We start from the raw sequence: 23,503 nt of genomic DNA on the forward strand, positions 1-23,503 counted from the left end.
CTTGAGCATAACAGAGATGGCATCTAAGTCGACTGGTGAGGTCTTTTAGGTGTCCATCTCTACTCTCACACCGTCCATGCTATTGCCAAGGAAGATCAAGCCGTTATCCCAATCTTCGATGACTCTAGCGTTGCGCATCCACGGTCAGCCTAATAGGATGTCGTAGTCCACTTCCTTCATGACTATAAAGTCAACAGAGAATTGGACTCCTGCGATCTTCACTGGCCAATTCTTAAGTACCCCGAATGGCTTGACTCTCATACCGTTTGCTAGTGTGACATTAAAGCTAGCAGTCTCAATGGGTGGGTTTCCCCAATTTTGAAGCACTATGTGGCTAAGCACACTAACCCCAGCCCCGGTGTCCACGATTCCCTTCCTAGTTGTATCACCTAGGGCTAAAACCGGTAAGACCGCATGCATCTCGGAACCTTCCCAGAAGGCATTGGCATGCAAGGATTTAGGCATAGAGTGCGGCGTCAAACTCGGTATTTGCGTCTCTGCATCACTCATGAGGGTCTGCCGTGACCTGCTCTTGTGACCCTTCAACCCACTACTTAAGATCTTGCCATAGGGTGGGGTGCTGCCTAAGTAGATCTCCCAGGCTAAGTGTTATAGGGGTAGTCACCAACGTGGTCAGGAGATCGTTGGGTGTTCGTCTCTCTCCTAGCCCGGATCGTCCTAACCAGTGGCCGTGGACTGAGAACCGTAGCCCTGTAGCACCGAGGCTTGGCCTTAGTGGCACTGCTTGTGGTGCAATTGTTTCTCTCGAATTTGGTTGTGGAGGTGAGGTTGGTGTACTTATGCTGGAGAGGTCATCGATTTTGTCCTCTAGGATGGGCTCAGCGTCTTTTAGATGCTCTTGGGCTTCCTTCACCCATTCCTTCACCTTTTCTATGGCCTCTAGCTGTCGCTTCGGATGCGGATATTCCCCTACCTTAGCACTTTCCTTTTCGGCCGTCTTAGGGGCTGACATCTCTGCCTCTGCATCAGAGAACTTCTTTCCAGCAGGCAGAGTTGTAGCACTCTCCGTTTTTAGTGCAATTTTAGCTTTCGACCTCTTCCTCCTCCGTCTACAGCTCTTTTTCCCTATCGAGGCTACATCAAGATTGCTAGGTCGTGGCAAAGAGATGTCGGACTGCTTCATTTGGGCACGGGTCATGACCCGCAATGGGATAGGCATGGCCTCTCCATCGTGGTTCTCAACACCAAACAACCCCACTAGGACAGATGGCTCATTGGTTGAGCTAGACGACGGCTTTTGCCTTGGGCAATTGACGAAGAGATGGGTGATTCTGCACTCAGCACATCTTTGGTCAGCCTTGTCTCTGTTTTACTGCTTCCTTTCAGGGCAGCATGATGAGACATGACTTGGGTGACCACAAGTCCAACAGGTGATTGGATCCTACGTCTGCCCTCCTAAGCCTTTACCTCGTCCTCTTCTTAACACCATCACCGGTACGAGATTATAATCCATGAGGATAGTGTTTCCCTCATCGTCATGCGAGACGTAAGGGCATATATAAGCTTCCTCCTCGTTCGGTTCTTCCACATAGTGGACAGGAGCATCACTCGGTGGATGGGTTACATAAGGTCCAGGCGGTCTAGGAATGCCTGTAGGGTTTATTTCCATCCTAGGGGCAGTGGTCTTAATGTCGTTAGGCGCAGGGATGGCCTATGCAGCTCCCCTTCCAAAAAATGGTTGCGGCCTGTTCGCTAGGTAAGGCTAGCCATATGGTTGTGAGTATGGAAGTCTTCTTGGCAATCTACAATGCGTGACGTCATGACCGAACCTACTACAATTAGCGCAAGGTCTTGACCTAGGGTCTTGACACTCGACTGGCAAGTGGTTTCCGCCACAGTACACGCATTGGACGTGTGGGCGCGTTGGTCATCTCAACACGTCTTGCAATTTGGTTAGTTCCATCTTAACGTGGGCCAAGTCTCTCGGTGGTTTTCCCCTTATCCTGGGATGATGGGGCTGATTGCTCACTCGAGGCTAACGCTCTCTCTGAATTTCAAGAGTTGGTTTGCTCAGATTTTGAGCTCCTAGAGCTTCGTTCCTTCAGCTGATCATCAACTCGGATGGCTTCCTCAAATACTCTAGCTAGCGCGTCTTGCTGCAAGCTCAAGTTACCTGCCAAAGCCTTATATAGTTCCTTGTTCTGAATCCCGCTGATGAATACAATTGATACTGCTCTTTCAGTTAGTCACTCCCCAGTAGGGATTCTCTTGAAGAGACTCCGCACATGGGTCATGTAATCGTGAATGTCCTCCTTCTCTTTCTCCTTGACGTTCATCAAGCGTACTAGTAGATTATTGGAGTATCCAGGCTCGGCAAATCTCTTAATGAAGAGATCCTTGAGGCCATCCAAGTTAAGTCTCCTTCTAGTGCTATCTTCATGAGCAGCCACTTCATGAGAAGCTCACTCAACGTTAAGTCTCCTTCTAGTGCTCTCTCATGGTCCGTTCAATTTCTGCTAGCCAGGTTCAGCACCCCTGCACCTCTCGTAACTCCATGCTCTGTCTTTGGCTCCTAGCCTACTGATCCCTATTGTATTCAGCCATGCCTTGCAATGCTTTGCAGGCCAGTTTTCTCTCCTCTTCTAGATCTGCAATCATAGCATCTGTTGTCCTGCCGCGGTGCTCATACCGGGCATGAGTGTCGTAACTATTGACTAGCTGATGAATAGCATCTGCAAAGGCTCCTAAGTCGAATTTCTCATTAGATTTGTGGTCTGAACTTTCTTTTGCCATCGTCGAGTTATCGTGCTCCACGAAGCTATCGATCAGGTTCAGTAGACTTGTCCACTTCGTCAGCGCCCCTTGCTTGGTCCTACTTTTGCGCATTGATGGTTTGTCTATGTCTTGGGTCCTTCCCTACTGGTGGGTTCCTTGAGTGGTTTATGTGGGTGAGTTCCTTCAGTTATTGAATACAATCCTCAATTTATGGCCACTCAATGTGTACGTCTTTTTCTCTGCACTTGTGCTCAATCAGGCTTTCAGTTTTCTTAAGTGTACTTCAAGTGCGGAAATTCAGGGTGAGTGCATCAACCAATTTCTAGGTGTCCTACGCACTCTCGTGTTGTTTCGGGCCTAATAGGCTTGTTGATCAAGTTTCTGGCCGTCTTGCCAGGGTTTAGGGTTTCTCTAATATGTTGCCTCGTTAGTTCTTGGTCCAATCAGGCTTTACCACTCAGCGGTGTGCATCTAAGTCTTTGGGTCTCGCAACTGCCTACTTCTAGCTGCTAAGCGGGTGCGCCCTATGATTTTGCCTATTCCGTGTGCCAGAATCATGTTCTAAGCATTTGAAGGGCTTTTGACAGTTTGCACTGCTGAGTTATAGCCGGAGTTATAGCCGGGTCAGGTCAAATTTCTAAAAATTTGGTAAAAATCTACACGACCCGACTGGTCTGAATTGCAGGGTCCGAGTGGGTCACTTGGACGGGCCGAAGCACATGGGCCGAGGGCCGAATTTGGGACTTGGACAGGGTGGACTTAGACGGGCCAGCTCGGACAAAGTCACTCGAACGGGGTGGCTCCGACGGGCCGAGTGGTCAATTCGAACGAGGTTGCTCAGAAGGGTTGAGGTAATCTGTCCGAGGGAAGTGGGCTGAGGGTCAAATTTGACAAGTGGCAGAGGGCCGAATTGCTCCACAGTTCGAATGGTAGACTCGAACGGGCCGAGTAGGTTTGGGCCGAGTGGGCCGATTAGGGTTTTGGCTGAATGGGCCAAATGGTAAGGGGCCGAGGGCCGATTCTAGGACTTGACCCAGAAGTGACCATTCGGACGGGCCGAGCATGGCGCACGTCAATAGCGCGAGTGTGATTTTGATCGGTTCTTGTGATTCACTCAATCGTACCAGGCACAAACATCCAGATCCTACCTAAGGGGGTAAGGGAAGGGATTCATATACCTGGATAGAGTGGTGGGCTCGTCATTGGTGTGATCGAATCGAATCGGGCAATAGCTCTCTCTCTCTCTCTCTCTCTCTCTCTCTCACTGAAATGGTTGCATATGAATCCTCCCTTGGCCTCTTGGCTCTTATACCCCTTCGCGGGTATGGTGTTGATGCCCCCAATCACTCACTTGCCGATCTTAGGCATCACAAGCGAGCTTTTTGCCATTTTTGGATGATTTTTTCCCTATTTTGCCCTATTTTGCAACAGTAAACCCTACCCTTCTCCGGTGCGATTTCCTAATCCTATCCTACTCTAAATGCAATAAGAATCGAAAGAAAAATACTGAAATGATTTCTCCATATTTCCTAATCATCAAACAAACAAAATAACCCAAAATACTTACTTGTTTTGAAGATCAAAAACACTCAAACTTCCTACCTATCTCAAGCTCCGTTTCGGGGATGAATCCCTTACTTCGATGCTCGATATGAGGCGCGCAAGTTCTCAAGCTTGAATCCGTTGGTCCCGACAACGAAACCAAAATGTGGGAGCTTTCTCTCTACCGCCAAGACCCACGGAGCGCTTATTGTTTCAAGTGTTCCAAGCGAGCTACAATGGCTATCTCTCACCTAGCTGACGGACCATCAATCTTAAGAGTGTAGTGAGCTTACTTTAGTGCCAATATGAGTTGCCTCCTCTCTCACACACGTCGGTAGCTCCACGATCCTAGATGCTAGCTCAAGTATCCTCAAGCCTCCTAAACTCCAAGCTCCATCCTTCATAGCCGCGCACGCAAGAAGAGAGAAGAGAAGAGAAGAAGAGAAGAGGAGATGGTGAGGAGCTTCACCCTCTTGATCCCTCACTCTCACACACTCACTCCCTCACACTCTCAGATTCCCTCTCTCAAGAGCACACACAAGCAAGAAGATGAGAAGGAGACAAGAAGAAGAAGACTCTTGTTGCCACACACCAAAGAATGATCTCTTATTCACTTTTTGAACTTTATACATACAAACCCTAAAATCCCATGGGCACCCATCCCTTTTTTACATGACCGGCCATTGTGGCAAGGTCCTTTTTCCATTTCCCTCTTCTAGCCTTGTGCCTCTAGCCTACACCCATCTAATATTTTACAATTGGCACAGGAGGGAGCCTGGCGCTCTTTTAGAAGAGTTTTCCGAGTTTTTTGAGGCACCTTTTTATTTAAAGTTGCACTTTTTGCCCCGGTTCATCTTTAGAGGCCGCCTGTGTGTCTTTGCTCTTTTTCCATCTTCATTTTGCTTTTTCCTTCATTTTTCTGCCATCTCAACCTGGGGTTAACAAACATCAAAGGCCCCGCCGCCATCCACTCAACATACCCTTGGTCTCCAATAGCGCAATCATTTTCAAGCTCCTCAACCACTACTAATCAATACAAGGTCCCATCATCCACTTAGGCAACCACTCTTTGAAGCACCAAACCCTCAACAACAAAGCCTCGCACAATTGCCATGGGATTGGCACTCATCTAAGAGGGGGATGTTAACCCCAGCTCGAGATGGAAGAAAAAGAAGTGAAATGCAGAAGAAATGAAAGAAGTAGGATATAGAACAAGTAAAGGTGCAAGGGTGGCCTCTAAAATCAAGTTAAAGGAAAAAGCACATTTTTAGATGAACCGTGCCCCGAAACTTTTATAAAAAAGTGCTAAGCACCCTCCTATGCAAATTCTAAAAGGGTAGACGAGCATAGGTTAAAGAAATAGGCCAAGTAGAAGGGAATGGAAAAGATGACATTGCCACAATGGCTGGTCATGTAAAAAAGGGGATGGGTGCCCATGGGATTTTAGGGCATGTATGTAAAGTTCAAAAAGTAAATGAGAGCTCATTCTTGTGAGTCTAAGGGAGTGCGTGTGTGAGGGTGAGGGATCAAGGAGGTGAAGCTCTCCACCATCTCCTCTCTTCTTCTTCTCCTCTCCTCTCTTCTCTTGTCTTGTGTGAGGTTATGGAGGATGGAGCTTGGAGGTGTAGGCTTGAGGATGCTTTAGCTTGCATCAAGAATCGTGGCGCTATTGGTGTGCTTAAGGGAGGAGGCAACTCATTCAGACATCGAGGTAAGCTCACTACACCCTGTAGATAGGATTGAAGGTACGTCAACTAGGTGAGAGATATCCATACGTGCTTGCTTTAAACGCTTGAATTAATAAGTGGTCCATGGGTCTTGGCAGTTGAGCGTGAGATCCCTCTACAAGGTCCCTTCTATGCATTGACATCATTCTTTGGCACAATTGCATTATATTGTTGTGTTGTAGGAGAGTGTTTAATTAGGCTCAACTTGATTTTTACTTCCCTCAAACTTATAATTTTTGCTTTTCTTCTTGGGGCATACTCTTGCAAAATGTTGAGCTTTGCTACACAAATAGCAAGTACTGTGAAAGTTGATTTGAATTAATGGAAAATCTTGATGCTATTCACATGAAGTTCTCAAAAATGTCTAGGGGTTCCTTTCAAAAACCCCTTACGATGCTTTCTCAAGGACCTCATCAAATCACCACAACCTAACTATCTAGCTAGTAGAGAAGAGAAATAACGACACCCAAACTAGAAACTCATGTAATAGGATGCTGTCTGGGACAAACTATGTTCACTAAGGAAGAGAGTACACTGCATCTCATTTATAGAAAGCTAGGCTGCCTAGAACCACCAACCTCTTCCAAGGAGACGAGTACAAATAAATTTTTTTCCTCATGAATCACTACTATTATATAAGGGCCCTCTCCTCAAAGCTAGTAGAACCATTGCTCAAAGTCCACGTTAGTTGGTACATGAGGCATTGAATACAAATTAAGTTCCAACATTCACAAACTAAGTAGCTCAGGCATGGAACACCCTTCACATTTCCTACCTAGATATGCTTTCTTGCTCTTAATGAACCACCATAGGTCCTCATGCATTGCATGCTCCATGAACTACATGTCAGAATAGGAGAATCTTTATGAACGACATATATAAGTTCACATCAATTCCCTCTTCTTCCCATGCTACTACTAGCATGGTTAGGACTTAAGCTATCTTTAATCCTTTTATTATTAGGGTTCAATAGCATGGATGAGTATAGCATGTCAAGTATCCTTGTGTCAACCATCCTTCCCCTGAGCTATTGGGAGAAAAAACCACAATGATATCTTTCATGGCAATGCAGTACTTAGTAGACAATCAGGATTTCTTAAACCCTCTTAAAACAATGTATTGAGACACCCATATCATTTACCCTAATTGTGATTTTGTTGTGAATACAAGTCTCTACATTAGCTCTCTCGTGATCCTTCTTCAAGGTTATATATTTTATAAGTAGCTTATGGAAGAACATAAATAACTTATGGAAGAATGTAAATGGTATTCTTGTATTCAACAAAAATTAGTACTATGTGGTTTTTCCATGTAGGAGGATTGTGCATTTGATGGCAATTTGCAAATGCATATATTAAGCGTGGAAGGGTGCTACTACATAAAATGTAGAATGTTATAACTTTAAGAAATTTGTTGATTTATAGTGATCATTACTCATAAGGAGAAATAAAAGTGAGTTTGACAGCTTGTTTGATTTCACTTCACACGGATGAATTTGATAAATTTGTAGATACTTATTTAATGATCGATCTTGCAATGGAGTAACTAGATAGTGTTAGCATGCAAAATCTTAGTGTACATTGGGAAGAAGATATCCAATAACTAGTAAATTGTTGCTTGTGATGGGTGATCATGAAAGTGAAGTACATTAATGTTTTTCCCACAATAGATCTCCACGTGTCTTCTCTTGTTTTCGAGTAGTGTTTTGGAACTTTGAAAGAATAGATGTAAAGATAGATCTGAATGGAATGCTCTATGCTTATTAAAATGTGACAAAATATGGGTTGAAAATACCAACGTGTGGGAATACAACACTATTCTTATGTGAGGAAGCAACCAAAAGTTCTTGTATTGAAAAATTGTGGTAAAAATATGATCACATGAGAGAAATTCTCTCATGTATATACACATGTGGACGATTGGTAGAATATTTTCACACGAGGGAATTGTTTTGAGAACCTTTTGTATCACATTAGAATCTTTTCATACCTTCCTTATTTCACATAAGTGAATTACATTTAGCTTTATTCATATTATAAAAGCTCAAAAATTTATATCAAGTATGGTCAAAATCGATGTTGGTCATGAATACTTAAGGTATTCTTAAGTAGATTGGGATCGGGTTACAAGACTTTGGTTTTGCCTTCCATACAGAGAATGCACTAATGCCCGGATTCAACCAATTCTTCACTATTTGTGGATGGTGACGAATAAGGACGTCCTTTAATCCCTCAGTGTTGTTGATCCATGCCAATCCCTCTTTTGTGTAGACTTTCTCATTAAAATCACTTGTGAAGAACCTATCTACCTCCAATCGCCTGGATTGTTACATGCCACAAATTTAACATAATCAAGAAGAACAAAACATTAATTCAACAAATGTTAAGTGAATATTGATACAACACAATCAAACAAGAAAATAAGCATAAAATTACTACTAAATATTGGCTAGAGAAGATTAAAAGAACACGATAAGATCAACACCACCATAGCATCATAGTAGTGTAATAATTTCTCAAAAGATTTCTACAACATAAGAAGAAAAGAAGTATCAAAATAGTGCAAACTCTTGTGACTAATGAATGAATGCTTCAATGAGCATCACATTAGTGTCATATTTTGGTTGAATATTCCTAGAACACAATCAAATAAGAAAATAAACATCACATTAGTTACTCCATAGTAACGCTTTATCCTCTTTATATCTAAGAAGCCTTACCTTGATGCCATTAGCAAGAAGATGATGAAGGCAGTTTCACTAATAGCATAGCCTGTAGGTTTCTTCTCAGCCATCATTCCAATTAGTAGGTCTAATTTCTCCACATCATTTCCATACACCTCTTGAAGGGTTTCTATGGTGCTAGCATCATTACTTAGATCCTCCCACTTTGATATTGGTATCAAAAGCAATCTTCTCCTGAACTCATTATATCTAGGCACACTTCTCTCTCGATCTCTATAAACTACACAAATGAAGATTAAAGGCATTGTTAGTTAGTCATTGAAGCATTATAATAACTCATATGAAATTCTCATTTACCATTGATACCTAAAAATAAAAGAAGGGGTTTCCCCCAAGTATATCTCTATTTCATAGCATATGAAACATAATATTTTGGAAATTGTCAATTAGATGTTTCCATAAAATGAAGGACTTTTTGCAAAATATCTTTCATGATGACAGTAAATTTAGCATAAGAAAAACAATGATGTGGAAATTGTAAGCTGGATGCTTGGATGAACTTTTCAAAGGTTGATAGTGTATTCTAGTTGAGAGATCAATTGTGAGGTTGCATGCTTGTTAGACCTTAAGATGGATAACATTTGATGAACGAAGTAACATAATAGCCTAATAGCCTTGTGGCATTTATATTTTGGAACCTCTTAAAGGAAAAACTTTCAACATGCAATATATAGTTGAGGGACACTTGTTTCAAGAAAATAAATCACAACATTTTCTTCAATTACCTACTTACTCTCTAGTGAGGGTAAGTCCACTTTGTCAGGCCTATCTCGACCATCAACATCTTGTGGCACTAGACTTCTCAACCATATAGGATAGTTCCATAAAGTTAAAGCTCCACAAGCTTGGTGACCCATTGAAACGATCATTCTTTCATTTCCAATGCTAGCTAGTCCATCATGGGATTGAGAACCCACAAGTTGTGGCATGGCAATCCTTAAAACATTCACCATAAAAAAGCATGTGTTTGTTAATTCTTTCTTCATCGAAAGAAAATACCATTCATAGAAGTAGTATTCCCACATGCCATACATTCCACATGCATGCACACAATTTTTAGCTTTGGAGACCCATGAATGTGAAAAATAAAGGGTTAGAAAAGTTTTTTTCCAATAGCTTACTCCTTTAAAATAGGTGGAGTTTTCTCTTTGTTGCCTTCTTGTAGTTGTGTGATGTTCCTAACGGTAATAGAATCTGGCAATAGGGAGTGCATTCGGTATACTGAAACAAAATCTTCAGTAAGAGAATATGGTACTTTATGATTCTCAGGCTTTGGCATTCCCACATATCCACTTAATATTTGACTTCCTGTATGTCCAAATGTCTCCTTGAATGTTTTACCAAGAAGTCCATACCTATTAAAAGAACTTCGCTTATGAGTGACTAAGAAAGGGAATTTATATATTGTTCGTTAAACAATGATTGATGTTTATTCAGCATATTTTCCTCATCAATGCATATGAATGTATTAGATAGCTCATCACAAAAAATAGGGCATGCATACCTACTCATTAACAAAGTAGAAATATATTATGAAACACGTTGTAATTCTTTGCTTACTAGTCAATAAAAAACCATTGAAAAAGAAAGAAGAATTTATGGAATCAAAGCAATTTCTTGATAATTTACCAATTGGCTCTCAATCCTATGTATAAGGTATCCATCTTGAGAAGCTCCACTGTCCAATCAATAGTATGGATCTTAGCAATTGTAGCCGATGTGACCAACCTTGCATGCGTGTAGAGTTGTTGGTCATCAAACTCTGGATGGTGTTGCTATTAAAATTGGTGGTGTATATTAGTTTGTTATCAAGGGTAAAAAGTTCAAGCCAAAAGTTAGATATCAAAATGTTATAGTGAAGTTCACCTCCACACTTCGAGCATATTTCAAGGTACCTTGAGCATGTCACAAATAGCATTGTGCTCTTTGATGAATAATGATTGGAGAACTGTCATCCCAGCCCAAGTGTTTCGTACATCACCAGAAATAGGTAAGCCTTCTTTGTCATGCTCTAAAAGGCCATCCTCAGCTAGTTTGAGTTTGCCATCTCTAAAGCTACGCACACGATGTGATGTTGTAGAGTTATTACCATAGATCACACTACCATCCCTGTTTTGAAGTATTAGAAAATTAGAATACCTTCCTTTAGATGGTGTTTTTGTTTTAAGAAATTGCTCGTTGATCACTTACATTACATGAATTGTTACAAAAATGTCAAAAATATGCATTGCCTAGGTGAAATAAATAGACTTAATATGCATTATATGAATTTTTTCTAGACTTAATATGTTGCTAATTGTAAGGTGAAATAAATAGTCTTAATGCACCATCTTTAAGCTTTAATACTAACCACCAAGGTGTTCTTCTATTACGGTAGCCAAATTGGATATCATTGCTATTATGTCCGGCTTGAAATTCCTTGGAGGCAAAGAACTTGTATGAAGCCAATGGGCATGAGGAGAGAAGAGATTTTGGAGCTACCATCTCTACCTACATAACAATTCGGCCACTTGTAGTTTGAGGTCATAAATTCATGAATCTTACAACCAATGATTTGATGTAAAAGTTTTGCTTAGAAAAGTTTTAACACTATCAACTTTGTTCATTGTAATACTAAGTCTTTTTAGAGGATTTTGGAGAAAGTAAAATGTGCAAATATTGCACTAACATCTTACTCAAAAAAAATTGGCAATAGCATCTTACTTGCTTTGTGTCTTCAAGGTGATCCACCCAATCATGTATCATGAATTGAATCCATGTTGCGGCAAGCATGTTGAATTGTAAGCCTGTATCTACAAGTTGCTTACGAGCTAGAAGCTTGGAAGCTACAACAATTGGATGCGGGTCAAGAACCTGTTTTACAAATTTCAATATACTCTCAATGAACATGTTGGTTTAAGCTTGGAAATGTTTATTAATAAAGATACCATCCTTAGATAGTCTTTCCACATAGCACAAGGCTTGAAAGTTAGACGGCCTCATTATAATAAGATAAGATGCATTTGTGTCATTGTAGATAGTAATGTGGAAAATACTACCGTATTTGGCATTTTTTCTCAATCAGGTGTTTGTGGATTAGGTGACTTGTTCACAAGCATAACCATGTTGAAGCAAGGCTACAATGGTCAAAAAGGAGTTTGGTCAAACAAGCAAGATCTTATGAGCATACCTTTGGAGCTACAATGAACACCTCCACATTTGTCACAATTATAGATTTAATCTTGACACATTCAAGTTAGTATAAACGACTAGTCGTTTCTATTTCATTGTGAAGATGATGACGATAATGATAGGGTGCATTCCCTTAGCCTTACAACATCATACAAATCTTAATGATAAATATAGCCGTCCAATGTAATGACGATGATAAATATGTTAATGATGATGATGATGTTGATGTTGTTGTTGTTGCGATTTTCTTCATCATTGACAACATTGTTGTTTTTGTTAGTGTTATTAAGAAACACATGAATTATGGTACCTCACTTGTTTGGTAGGAGGGAGGCACGTTGCGTCCAAAAAATGAGTATGACTCGCCTGCTTTTGGATTGGAGGGGTCCGTATGCCCACCATCAGAGGTTCGAAATTCTGGTGTATCAAGCATGGCAAGTAGTTTATATTTGGGATGGCTAGCATGATCAAATTCTTGGTTGGAGCATCCTTCCTCTGGTACATCTAGTAAATTGTATCTTTGGTGAAGGCCCCTTCTAATTTCTAGATATGCCAACCCTAAGAACACAGGCAATTTCCAAAACGAATAGTGCTTGTCCACCCAATGGATGATCTGGCACATGAAGCGTTTAAAGTAATTGGTTAGTCACATTCCTAATTACTGGTAGAACTATAATGGTTTCTACTTGTTGATGATGTATTCAAATCAAAGGTAAATCCGAAAGAAGATTATTCAAAAGTATGTAGTATAACCTAGCTAATGAGGCTATGCAGTATAACATAGCTAACGAGGCTAATAGAGTGCCATAGTTACGACAATAGGGGATGGTGGATAAGTGAAAGTATCGAAATCATATCAATGGTTAAGATTGGATTCAATTCAAGGTGGCTTGACAAAGTGTAAATGAGGAAAACGTCGAGACGATATGTAATCGTTTCTCCGTATCAATAAACTCTGAGTGGATATGGTGGATGGACAGCGACGCCATGTTCACGGACATGGTATTGGAGCTGAGACGGAGTGAATATGCATCAACAAACTGTGAGTGTCTGATCATGTGAAACAAGTTGCCGAATGATATCATTCAGTTGAAACGGCGCGCTGAAGCTCGTGTGTTGATGAAAATAGCGAGAGGCTTACTCTGAAGAGGAGCTTGTCCCTCGGAGTCATCTTGTGGTACAAGGGGTAGCGATGGGCAGGAAGGACGTCATGGCGAGTGTTAGAACTTGCGGAGTTTCCCATGTAGTGGACAGTGCGTGGATCGAACGAGAGAGAGAGAGAGAGAGAGAGAGAGAGAGAGAGAGATCTGTGGTGATTGATAAGCTCGTCTATACAATGTGTAGCTGAGAGAGAGAGAGAGAGATCTGTGGTGATTGACAAGCTCGTCTATACTGTGTGGCAGAGAGGAAAATCTTTCATTATATGTGTGTGTATGTACGTGACATATATATGTGTGTGTACGTCTAGAGTGAGAGAGAGAGAGAGAGAAAGAGAGAGAGATGTTTCAAGATTCCATGCGCATCAAAATGCACACGAAAAGCACGGGAAATGTAGACCTGGAATCAGCCCTTGGTTTTGAACCCTAACCTTTTTTAATCTTCTGAAAGGAAAAATCTCAGCATACGTTTCATTTTCTAATTCAAGAAGGGTACGCTTATGTGAAGTCAGAAGAGTAGAGTGTTTTAAACCTTGGACCTTGAGAACGATTTCCCCAAAGTAAAATGGTTTCTAAGTTCATGTGGCACTTGGGGGAAAATTAGCAAAAAGGAACACGCAATAGTGCTTAGACTTCTTGCCTAGGGTTCCTGTCTTGTAAGCAGTTTTGTTCGCTAATATAGTACAATATCTTATTGTGTCTAAGAAGGGTACCCTTGCAGTAATTCAAGAAGGGTATCCTTGAGATTTTATAAAATGTCACTCTTTTTTAGAAGGGTTATAATTTCCACACCCTTCTCTTATGGGGTAAGATCCTTCTAGAAGGGTTCTCCCCTCTTCAAAACCATATCTTACTATTATATTATTTTAGCTATAGGTTTGGAAAGCCCCAAACCTCCAGAGGGCTTCCCGAACCTACCCTCTTTTCCAAACCTCCATTTTTCAATCAAAACCCCCTCCCCTCCTCTCTTTCTCACTTGCAATATCTCATTTTCTCTTCCCCTTCTTTTTTTTCATTAAAGCCTTCCCCTCCCCCCCCCCCCCTCTCACCTCTCTTTTTCCTCTTTCTCACTTATAATCTCTCTCTTTTTTTTTCCCATCTCCTTTTTAATTAAATTCTTCCCCCCTCCCCCTCTCTCTCTCATGTGTAGGGCCTAGGTTCTCTCTCTCTCTCTCTCTCTCTCTCTCTCTCTCTCTCTCTCTCTCTCTCCTTTTTTAAATTAAAACCCCTTTCCCTCTCTCTCACTCACTCACTCACTCTCCTTTAATTAAATCAAACTTCTTATTAAATCAAAAGTTCTTTTTTCTCTCTCTCTCTCAGTTAGATTAAACTTTTTAATTTAAACTTTTTTAAATTAAACATTTTAAAAGTTTTTTTTAATTTAAAGTTTTTCGAACATAGTTTTTCACACACTTTGAGATGGGGATAGAGAGAGAGAGAGAGAGAGAGAGAGAGAGAGAGAGAGAAGAAGAAGAAGAAGGATAGTAAGAAGAAGATGGAGAGAGAAGGGGGAAAAAGAGAAAAGAGAATAGTCTTTTTTTAATTAAACATTTTTCTTCTCCCCCTGCCCCCTCTCTCTCATGCGTAGGGCCTAGGTTCTCTCTCTCTCTCTCTCTCTGTTAGATTAAACTTTTTAAAAGAAAGAGCAAAAAAAAAGAAGAGAGGGAGGGAGGGAGAGAGAGGGGGAACAAAGAGAGAGAGAGAGAGAGAGAGAGAGAGAGAGAGAGGAAAAGAAAAAATGAAAAGAGAGGAGAGAGGAGGAGAGAGACATAGATAAGAAAATGAGAGAGAGAAAATAAGAAGAAGAGAATTAATTTGAACACAACGAGAGAATTATAAAGAGAGGAAACATAAAATTTAAAAGAAAGAAAGAGAATTATAAAGAGACAATATAAAATTTAAGAGAGAGAGAGAGAAAGGAGAAAAGAAAAAAAGAAAAGAGAGGAGAGACGGGAGAGAGAGACGGAGAGAAGAATATGAGAGAGAAAATAAGAAGAAGAATTATAGAGAAATAATTTGAACATAGAGAGAGAATTATAGAGAACGGAAAGATCAAATTTAAAAGAATAGAAAAGAAAAAGAAAAGAAAAAAATAGAAACTTTCTTTTTAATTAAAATAAGGATATATATATATATATATATATATATATATATATATATATATATATATATATATATATACACACAAAGAGCAAAAGAGAAAGAAGAGGAGAGGGAGAGAGAGAGGGGGGAACAAAGAGAAATAGAATTATAGAGAGAGAAAATATAAAATTTAAAACAGAGAGAGAGAAAAGGAAAAAGGAAAAGAGAGGAGACAGGGGGATAGAAACAGAGAGAAGAAAATGAGAGAGAGAAAATAAGAAGAAGAAGAGAGAGAATTTGAACACAGAGAGAGAGAGAGAGGAAAAATAAAATTTAAAAGAAAGAGAAAAGAACTAAATTTAAAGAGAGAAGAAAAAAAGGAAAAAAGAGGAGAGAGAAGGAAAGGAGAGGAGAGAGAGAGAGAGAGAGAGAGAGAAGAATAAGAAGAAGAAAGAGGAAGAGAGATGGGGAAAAATAGAAAAGAGAAAATTCTTTTTAAAATTTAAATATTTTTGAGAGAGAGAGGAAGGGAAAGAGAAGGAGAGAGAGATATATATATATATATATATAATTTAAAAGAGAGAGAAAGAGAGAAGAAAAATATAAAATTTAAAAGGGAGAGAAGAAAAAAAGGAAAAATAGGAGAAAGGGGGTAGAAGAAAAGGGGCAGAGAGAGAGAGAGAGAGAGAGGAGAAGAAGAGAGAGAATATAAACATAAACAGAGAAATATATATAGGAAAAAGATAAAATTTACATACTTTAAGAGAGACTAAGGGGGGGGAGGAAAGAAAGTGAAAGAAGAAGAAGAAGAAGAAGAAGAGAGAACATGTAGAGAGAATTATAGAGAGAGAAAAGATAAAATTTAAAAAGAGAGAGAGAATAAAAAATAGAGGAGAGAGAGAGAAGGAAAGAGAGGAGAGAGGGAGAGAGAGAATAAAAAATTTAAAAAGAGAATGAAGAGAGAGAGAAGAAAAGGAAAAAAGAGGAGAGGGAGTGAGAAGGAAAAGAGAGGAGAGAGGGGGGAGAATAAAAGGGGGGGAGAGAGAGAAGAAAAGCGGGGAGAGAAAAGAGAGAGAAAGAGAGAGAACCAGGAGAAAATAAAAATAGAAGGCAAAGAAAGAGATAGAGAGAGAAAAAAAATTAGACATAGGGTATTTGGGGGAGAGAGAGAGAGGGATGAAAAAGAGAAGAGAGAAAGATGAGAAATGGGATTGTTGAGCAAAGTTGCCGTGCGATAGCACGGCAACTTCGCTTCCCGCTTCGCGGAAATCGGCCTAGTGTTCTGTGCGTGTGAAGCACGCGCAGAACGTTAGTCATGTATATAGAAAGCAAAGATTTAATCCCAAGCTAGATGTGAAAAGTACGTTCAAATATCTCTAGGAAGAGTTTTCCAATTTCAAAAGTATGGTCATTCTAGCCATAGTGTGATTGGGACACTTGTAAAATATTTGAAAAACCTTGCAAATTGTCAAGGTTGAAAAGTTTTGTATCAACTCACAATTTTTTTATGTTGAACATCATTCTTGACTACTTTTATCACTTCTAATATGTCCTATCACTAATCAACACGGTATGAGGCAAGTTGCTTAAGAGGAAAAAGGGGACCTCTCAATTTCCAAAGAAGGTGCTCAACTTGATAAGGTCGATGAGTCCATCTCAACTATATCATATTTAATAAATGTGATTTATAGCCTTTAGAAAACCTACAAGTTTTTAAGTTGTTGTCTAGGAAATATTCATAGGAAAAAGAAGAGATCCAACCTAGCCAACTACTAGAAAACCTCAACATTTGTTCCATAGACTTATGAATTTGAAGTTGAAATTGTCTTTCATACAGACCAATGAAATTGATCATGTCTTTGTCCAAATTGGCATGCTAGCTATTAGATTACAACTCTTTTTTTTTTTCATATAATTCCTAGGTTGTCAGTTGTCCCAACCACGTTCCAATTTGTAATGTGGAATAACAATCTTTCATTGTTCAAACCATTAAAATAATTCCACTTGTGTGTTTGTGTGTGTGTGTGTGTGTGTGTGTGTGTGTTTTTCTTCAATCAATCGAAAATAATGCATGTTCTATGCTTAAGTCAAGATGTGGGTGGGCATGTAAGACCAAAAGGCCACTAATTGTAGAGGAGGTCATAACAAAAGTAATCATTTCATCCACACATTATAGTCTCAATCAAAATAAAGCATGTTCTATGCATAAGCCAATTTGGCATTTAAGCCACGGATCATAGAGAAGTTATTAATGATGAAATGACTAATGTACTTATTAGTACTAGCACTAGGACTACATTTGTTTTAGAGAGAGAGAGAGTGTGTGTGTGTGTGTGTGTTTTTGGCAATATCGAAGTGAATTTGATCATGCCACATAGTATGAGCCTCTTTTATTTTGCCATAGAATATGTCAACATTAAGAAAATTTGTATAATATAGACATGTTTACAAATATAGTAACTCAAGAGAATGTTTAAGTAGTGAAGTATTAAAACTATAAATCAACCAAAACTTCAATCCCATCACACCCTTAGGACCATTCACCAATTGGCTAAAAGTTTATATATTTCAAATTTTATGTACAAAAGTTGAATACGTTGAGTTATAATTTTGGAATTTCATAATCACCCCCACTTCTATAGTGTATAAGATTGACAAGTCACCTTTCACCACTCATATGAAAGGAAACTCTAATAAAATATATTGAACTTTCTCCAATATTTGTAACTTTTAGGATTTGTATGGAGACATTTGCCATAGTATTGTACTTAAGTTTTACAGAGATTATCATTAGAGAATTGTATTACAAGAAACATGGTAACGTTTCAAGAGGATTTCAAAAGAATATATTAAATGTTAACACAAATGTAGATCTATTGATAAAAATATAAGGGATAATTTATTATTCTTTTGTTGAGTATCTTTACAATAAGAATTCAAATTGGGGCAAAGGCAGATAGTGAGAGGTGTGTAGACAATGTAAGCCCATATGATACTCTAACTTATCAATCTATTATGCATGGATTTTTGCAAGTTAAAAAGTTAAGTTTTGATGATTGTGCATCTCATTATTTTATTTTCTTTAATCAATTTCTCTCCATTATCATGGCTAAGCTATCTTTTGTAATATGCTTTTGCTACTTATGTTGAGAACTCTTTACTATTCTAAGTTTTAAAATAAAAATTTCTAAGGCTTTGTATCTATATGTGTCTCATAAATATTATTCGCCTGATGAACCTTTAAAAAAAATTGGTCTAGAGAATCATTCGCCTCACTTCTAAAGTCTACATGAGTGCATTCACTATATATTCTTTAACATAAAGTAATAGATAAGAGTACATGCACTAACGTCCCTCCATATAGTTTCCTCACTTCTGTGAAAATTGGGAGCATTTAGTTTAGCCTAGCTAGTAGAGGCTTATTCTATTGGATAAAAGTGTGGGGGTGTGCACACATGTTTGTGTGCATGCATGTGTGTGCATGGGCATGTACGTGCGTGTGTGTGTGTACGCGTGCTCACACACACATGCACGCACGTGCACACACACATTATTTGTGTCTCTATGTGCATGTGTATATCTGTGTGTGAACATCTACATGTGTGTAACTAAATAGTCATGCTAAGGTGTAAGAAAAGTTGCCAATATTTATCTAGGTCAATGTTGAAGTCACAAATATGTAATGAGACAATACATATTATGTACATGTTCTAAAAAGAGGAATAACTACGGATATTAGACTATTATCAAAGAGGGATAAGGGGTATAATAAATAAGGTGATGGTATCACAAGGGCTTGCCAAGGTAAGAGTAGAGCAAGGTTAAAGACTTACTTAGGGTGAGGGAACTATCTAATCATGGGGAAATATGAATCATAAAAGAAAGAATGCAGTGTTCTTAGAACTTATTGCAAATGCTAGATGGCATATCAGAGGCTTAGCCCACTTTGGTCATAATGTGGATTTTAAGCAACAAATAATCTATGATAATATTATTTCAAAATAACCTAGCCAAATAAAATAGAAAGAATTTTTCACCTAAAATGTGTTTTTGATCATAGAAGCTAAAAAGGAGTATGTGTATTAAGACCCTTTATGGTTTACAATCTTATGTTAAGCAATTAAGACAAGGCAATAAACATCTACTCTACATGTTGTGGAAAATCAGAGTTGTAGCAAGAAAAGTGTGCACAAGAGGGAGGTAGGAGCTCAAAGTACAAGAACAGAATCTTATTTACGAAGTTGCTTACAAGTACAACTTGGGTACACTCTATCACACTTTGATAGTGACCCATAGGCTGTTTATATAGGCTTTGCCTAGCTAGGGTTAGGGTTTCCCCTATCCTTCAAGCTATTCACACCCATCTGCCCTCATACACCCTTGCTTACGATGGGTTCCTATGCCTATCTTCTAACAACCCCCCTCAATGCCAGGGTGGCATTGGATTACAAATCATGTAAGATGGAAGAATAGCAATAGCATCCTCTTCATGGATTGGAGCTTGTACTAAGGCAAGTTGTGCCATGAGACCCTTCATGTGAGAAATTTCCCAAGTCTTCTCTTGATTTATATTCCAAGCTAAAGAATTCAAATTTAAGGAAGATTTTAGTATTTTTACTAGTGGCTCCATAGAGCTTTTCAAGCTCATCCCATTTTTCTTTAGCAGTATTTAGTTGATCAACATGATGAATCAAGGACTCATATAAGTGTAACGTGATGATTGCTTGGGCACATTGGTCATCCTCTACATCAACCAGATTTGCAGAGTTTACATCTCTAGTGCCCTGAATGAGAGGCCAATACCCTCTCTCCATCATCTTGTTGTTGATAAGTACCTGTCATGGGTGGAAATCTTTGCCATCAAATTTATGAATTTGAGGGTGCACATCAGCATATGTTGTGTCCATTGGGAAGGTCTTGCCACTTATTAAGACAAGGGTAGTGTCTAGTCCCTTACAAACTTGCCCATGAATGCTGAAGCAAATCAAGGACACCCTTACAAACAATTGATATTCAAAATTTCAATGAAGAGAAAAGCTGAAGATCATACATATGTAGTACTTCAAAATATGACTTTGGTGGTCCTTTCTTATGTGCAATCTTCTTTTGAGGTTTAATGGTCTTTTTAGGCTTCAATGATGTGAACCTAAAGTGGACTTCTGGCTCCTCCTTGTGGTATGTTTTAGTAGATGAACCTTCTATTGGAGAAGGACATTCTATGATCTCAATACTTGCTGTTGACAACTCCAAGGAGAGTACAACGATACTCATCTCTCTGATTTCATTGACCAAGATATTTGAAAGAAACCACACATGATATGCAGCAAGCAACACAAGTTTAGGTCTATATAGTTGTACACATTGCCTTACAAAATGAAGTAGAGCACTTAATGGTTTTAATTTTCTGATGAAAAACTCAAATTGAGCAAAATACCAGCAGCAAAATGATTGAGCAATGTGCTTTAGTGCTTACAAGCACTCATCTCTTAGTTTATGCTTCTAGAGATGGTAGATGTCGGTCTTGATGAGCTTGATGATGCCCTACCAAGTGAAAGAACCTCTGAAATGGAGTTCCCAAATTAGTAACTGACTCTGAAAGAGATATTTCAGTGATTAAAATCACTATTAGTGACAATAGAAGATGAAAAAAACAAGAAGGTCAAGCTTTCAAGCTTGTGGCTATGGTTGTCATGAAACTGACAGTTAGGATTTGGTTGATTGCTGCCAATGCAAGAAGAATTTCAGCAAACCCTCTTAGAGGGAGATAGCCCACTGGGAGGGCTTTGTAAGCTCTATGGTTGTTGGAGGGATTGTTGCGACTACAGGTTGTGTTGATCTCTGAACATTTACGTCTACATATCTACACCAATCTAATGATTTCCTCAATGTCATCTTCCATCCTGCCCAATGTTACTCTTTGATGTGCCAGGACTAATCGCCTTGTGTCAAGGAAGAAGTTCTTAGTTGAAGCCACAAGCTGAAATTCTCTCCTTTGACTTCCTCAAGTCCTCCAAGGTTAGGGGGTCAAGCTGGCTATGGAGTTTGAAGGTCCAAGATGAGAGAAATGAAGATTTTCTTGTGCACTTAGCGAGGCTGAGGTTTGAGGAAGCTGAAAGGATCAAAGGAGGCTATGATACCATGTGGAACAAGAAAACTGTCCACAAGAGGGAGATAGGAGCTCAAAGTACAAGAACAAAATCTTGTTTACTAAGTTTCTTACAAGTACAACTTGGGTACACTCTCTCACACTTTGATAGTTACCCATAGGCTGTTAATATAGCCTCTGTCTGGCTAGGTTTAGGGTTTCCCCTGTCCTTCAGGCTATTCACACCCATTTGCCCTCATACACCCTTGCTTACAGTGGTTCTTATGCCTATCTTCTAACACATGTTAGAGATGCATATGCCTTGAGCATACAAGTGGTAAGTATGTAGTTTCAATGTCACTTTTTAAAAGATAGAAAATGTGAGTGGCTTGATTTTTTCCTAATATGGATTCAATAATAGAATAAATGTAATAAGATTATGGAGGATCAATGAATGACATGCACTTTTTGTTTACATGTGTAAGTGAGTGTTTTGTATATGAAGAAGATAAACTAATTTGGTACGTGCTTTTGCATTAATATTTTGTGATATATGTTTGTACTTTTGTATGCATACATGCATGTGTGTGAGAGAAGCAAGCCTTCTTTACATTAATCATGTTATGAAAATGTATTCTTGTATGCTTGTGGTACAATCGACATCCAAGTAAGAAGGTGATTGCTAATTACTTTAATGTTTGTTGCATAATAGGCATTCTAGTAAGAAGATAGTCACCAATTGCTTTGATGTAACTTGACATATTCACATGCATATAAGTTTTGCTCAAAAGTCAAAATAGGTAGGTGATTGCTAATTACTTTAATGTTTGTTACATAATAGGCATTCTAGTAAGAAGATGGTCACCAATTGTTTTGATGTAAATTGGCATATTCACATGCATATACGTTTTGCTCAAAAGTCAAAATAGGTAGTTCAAAAGTCACCAATTGCTTTGATGTAACTTGGCATATTCACATCCATATGAGTTTTGCTCAAAAGTCAAAATAGGTAATTCAATTGATTCATTAGCACCCTATTTATATTTTCATTTATATACAAGGGAAAGTGTATTATGATTTTTGAAAACATTTCCCAATAGTTCTAATCAAAATATCAACTATTTGACTCAAAAAAATGTCTTAAACTGTCTTATTTCCAAATATTCATGAATGTTTGGGAATTTCACATGTATCCATCCAAAAATTAGATTAATTTTTTAATCTTGTTATTTGAAGATAAATGGATTTATATGTTGGTATTTATAGAAATACATTGAGTGCAAATGAAAACACTTGGTAATAGAGTACTCTAGATTTGAAAAAACGAAAGGACGGAGAGAGAGAGAGAGAGAGAGAGAGAGAGAGATTCTAAGGGCCTATGTAAATGCCAATCAATAGATTTGTGCATGCAAATATGTGTGGTTTAGTTTGACATCAACACACAATTGCCATCATGTGGTCCTAACATGAAAAGAGAAGTGAGCAAAAAGAGAGAAGGCAAGGTGCATCTCATTTAGAGTAGAGAGAGTAGACATGCAATCTTTGTTATGTAAGTTTCGTTTTTCCATATAGACAACACCATGGCTAGTTAAGGGAGTACCATCATTTTGCGCATAATATGCTTGAACAAATTTATACATGATCATGAGATTTTATCATGTCAACTTGTGCAAGCCTATAGAATTGCACATGTCTAAACCCTTATGTGAGAATATGGAAAGAGGGACACTTGTATCTTTAGAAAAGAGACAAGATTATGCATCCTTTTGGAAAGGATTGGTTACAATGTGATGGGTGCCCACCCCTCTCTATATGAATTTGTAGCTAGTCAAATTGAATGACTAAACTAGCCTTCTAATTCCACTTAGTAAGGTTTACTTCCACCAGTTGATTAGCCCTCAAGCTACTATATTTACGAGCCATTATTATGTGGACTATGCATAATTTTTCAGGATTTACAGAAATGAGCTTATGTTCTCATTACTAATGTCTAATATGGCTCATTTATGTTTAAGTTAACTACATAGGGATATTGTGATAGGTCTGTTTACCTCAAGTTATCATGCATATCCATTGTGTGGACCACTCCTGAAGTCGTAGACCATGAAGAAGATGGTATACCAAAGGCACGCTGCTTTCTTACCCTGGAGGACCATGAATTAAGGATAGTTTTTCTTGGATGACCTCCAACAAGAATGAATGGCCAAGCTTGTATGAGTGAAAAATGGTCCATGAGGAGTCTCTTCCAAGTGGAATGTGA

General features: G+C 38.9%; 1 protein-coding gene across 1 annotated transcript; it reads right to left on the reverse strand.

Moving 5' to 3' along the window:
• Positions 1 to 7,828: 7,828 nt before the first annotated feature.
• Positions 7,829 to 13,344, reverse strand: LOC148040630 (alpha-dioxygenase PIOX-like). The gene is made up of 10 exons (XM_087701461.1): positions 13,061 to 13,344; positions 12,230 to 12,532; positions 11,452 to 11,601; positions 11,099 to 11,238; positions 10,644 to 10,857; positions 10,378 to 10,523; positions 9,870 to 10,103; positions 9,482 to 9,684; positions 8,725 to 8,968; positions 7,829 to 8,323 (listed from the first exon to the last, which is right to left on the reverse strand). The coding sequence occupies exons 1-10, from the start codon at positions 13,160 to 13,162 to the stop codon at positions 8,098 to 8,100; spliced, it is 1,962 nt and encodes a 653-aa protein (XP_087557587.1). The 5' UTR covers positions 13,163 to 13,344; the 3' UTR covers positions 7,829 to 8,097.
• Between the last annotated feature and the right edge of the window lie 10,159 nt (positions 13,345 to 23,503).

The sequence above is a fragment of the Lygodium microphyllum genome, chromosome 2 (genome assembly GCF_053477565.2).
Source record: "Lygodium microphyllum isolate KBCC chromosome 2, Lygodium_microphyllum_v1.1.10, whole genome shotgun sequence".
Lineage (NCBI taxonomy): Eukaryota > Viridiplantae > Streptophyta > Polypodiopsida > Schizaeales > Lygodiaceae > Lygodium > Lygodium microphyllum.